Source organism: Hyposmocoma kahamanoa, unplaced genomic scaffold (genome assembly GCF_003589595.1).
Source record: "Hyposmocoma kahamanoa isolate Upper Pololo Valley unplaced genomic scaffold, ASM358959v1 297, whole genome shotgun sequence".
NCBI lineage: Eukaryota > Metazoa > Arthropoda > Insecta > Lepidoptera > Cosmopterigidae > Hyposmocoma > Hyposmocoma kahamanoa.
Genome location: NW_020653781.1, coordinates 84,380 through 85,645, shown reverse-complemented (window position 1 = coordinate 85,645; position 1,266 = coordinate 84,380). Strand labels below are relative to the sequence as shown.

Here is a 1,266-nt window from a genome sequence, read left to right as displayed (position 1 = left end):
CATAGATTGTGTCGACGTGGGTACGAACGAACCCCACGCTTCACGAAAAGTTATTCGAAGCCAACGTGTCCTCCGTGCTAGGACAACGTGCGCGAAGAGCCGAAGCCAACGTGTCCGCCGTGCTAGGACAACGTGCGCGAAGAGCCGAAGCCAACGTGTCCTCCGTGCTAGGACAACGTGCGCGAAGTGCCGAAGCCATCACATCACGGAGCACCGCGTAAAAGTGGCAGATTTAAGGTCCGCCAAAGGTTCTGAGTTTCAACACACTAAGTTTCAAGGTCCTAAGTTTCATCTCCCGTTGCCTGCACCTAACGGTGACAAACGCAGGCATTACGGGCAAACTGCCTCTTTCGAGGCAAGAAGACTGCCTTTTTCAAGGCACAGGAGCCGATCTTCAAGACTTAGGGTGTTAGGGTGTTAGGGCGATAGGAGGCTCTATGCCTAGAACTAGGAGTCAAGGTATCGGGGAGGACGAGCCAGCCGCCATGGAACATAGGAAGCAGCAATTAGGCGCGATACCGCCGCGCGTTTTCGAGGAACCGCCGCAGTCGCCGTCCGAACTCGCCGCGAGCGTTATCCCGAACGATCCCCCGGGGGACGATAGTAGTCTCCAGACTAATCAAGTAGGCAACGTCGAATCTTCTAGGCCCGCACCGCCGTTGAGTAATGTTCACGCCGCCGCGACTTTAGCACGCGTAACGGAATCACGTCCCGCCGCGTGTAGGGTAGGGAGTACTTCCGCTCGTTCGCGTGCCTCAGCGTCTAGCGCGGCCGCGCGCGCTAGAGCCGAGCTAGAAGCGGAGTTAGAAGACATGAACGTTAGGCGTAGACATTTAGACTTGCAGGCCGCGCTCATACAGGAAAGGCTCGCCGCGCAGGCCACACGTGAAGAAGCTGACGCTAGCGAGCGTGAGAGCGTCGTTGAGAATCCGTTTGAGACTACGGTACGGATCAACGAATGGCTAGATAAACGCGATCGAGCTAGGCAGCAAGTAGAACTACCCCCTCCGCTAACCTCACGCGATCCGCGAGGCGAACGAGGGGAGGGCGCCCGAGAGGCTCCTCCGCGTGTCTATGCGAACCATAGAACGGAACGAGGGGAGTACAGGCGCGAGCGCCGTTATCATCGCTCGCCGTCGCCGCGAGAGGATAGGCGCGAACACCGCTATCATCGCTCGCCGTCGCCGCGAGAGGATAGGCGCGAACACCGCTATCATCACTCGCCGTCGCCGCGAGAGGATAGGCGCGAACACCGCTATCATCACT

The 1,266-nt window shown here is 58.5% G+C and overlaps 1 protein-coding gene across 1 annotated transcript in view; it reads left to right on the top strand.

Moving 5' to 3' along the window:
* Window positions 1-437: 437 nt before the first annotated feature.
* The window catches only part of LOC113229303, a 6,051-nt gene continuing 5,222 nt past the window's right edge, over window positions 438-1,266 (top strand). Inside the window, exon 1 of the mRNA XM_026462853.1 lies at window positions 438-1,243. Within this exon, the coding sequence (XP_026318638.1) occupies window positions 438-1,243 (806 nt within the window). The remainder of the gene's footprint in view (window positions 1,244-1,266) is intronic.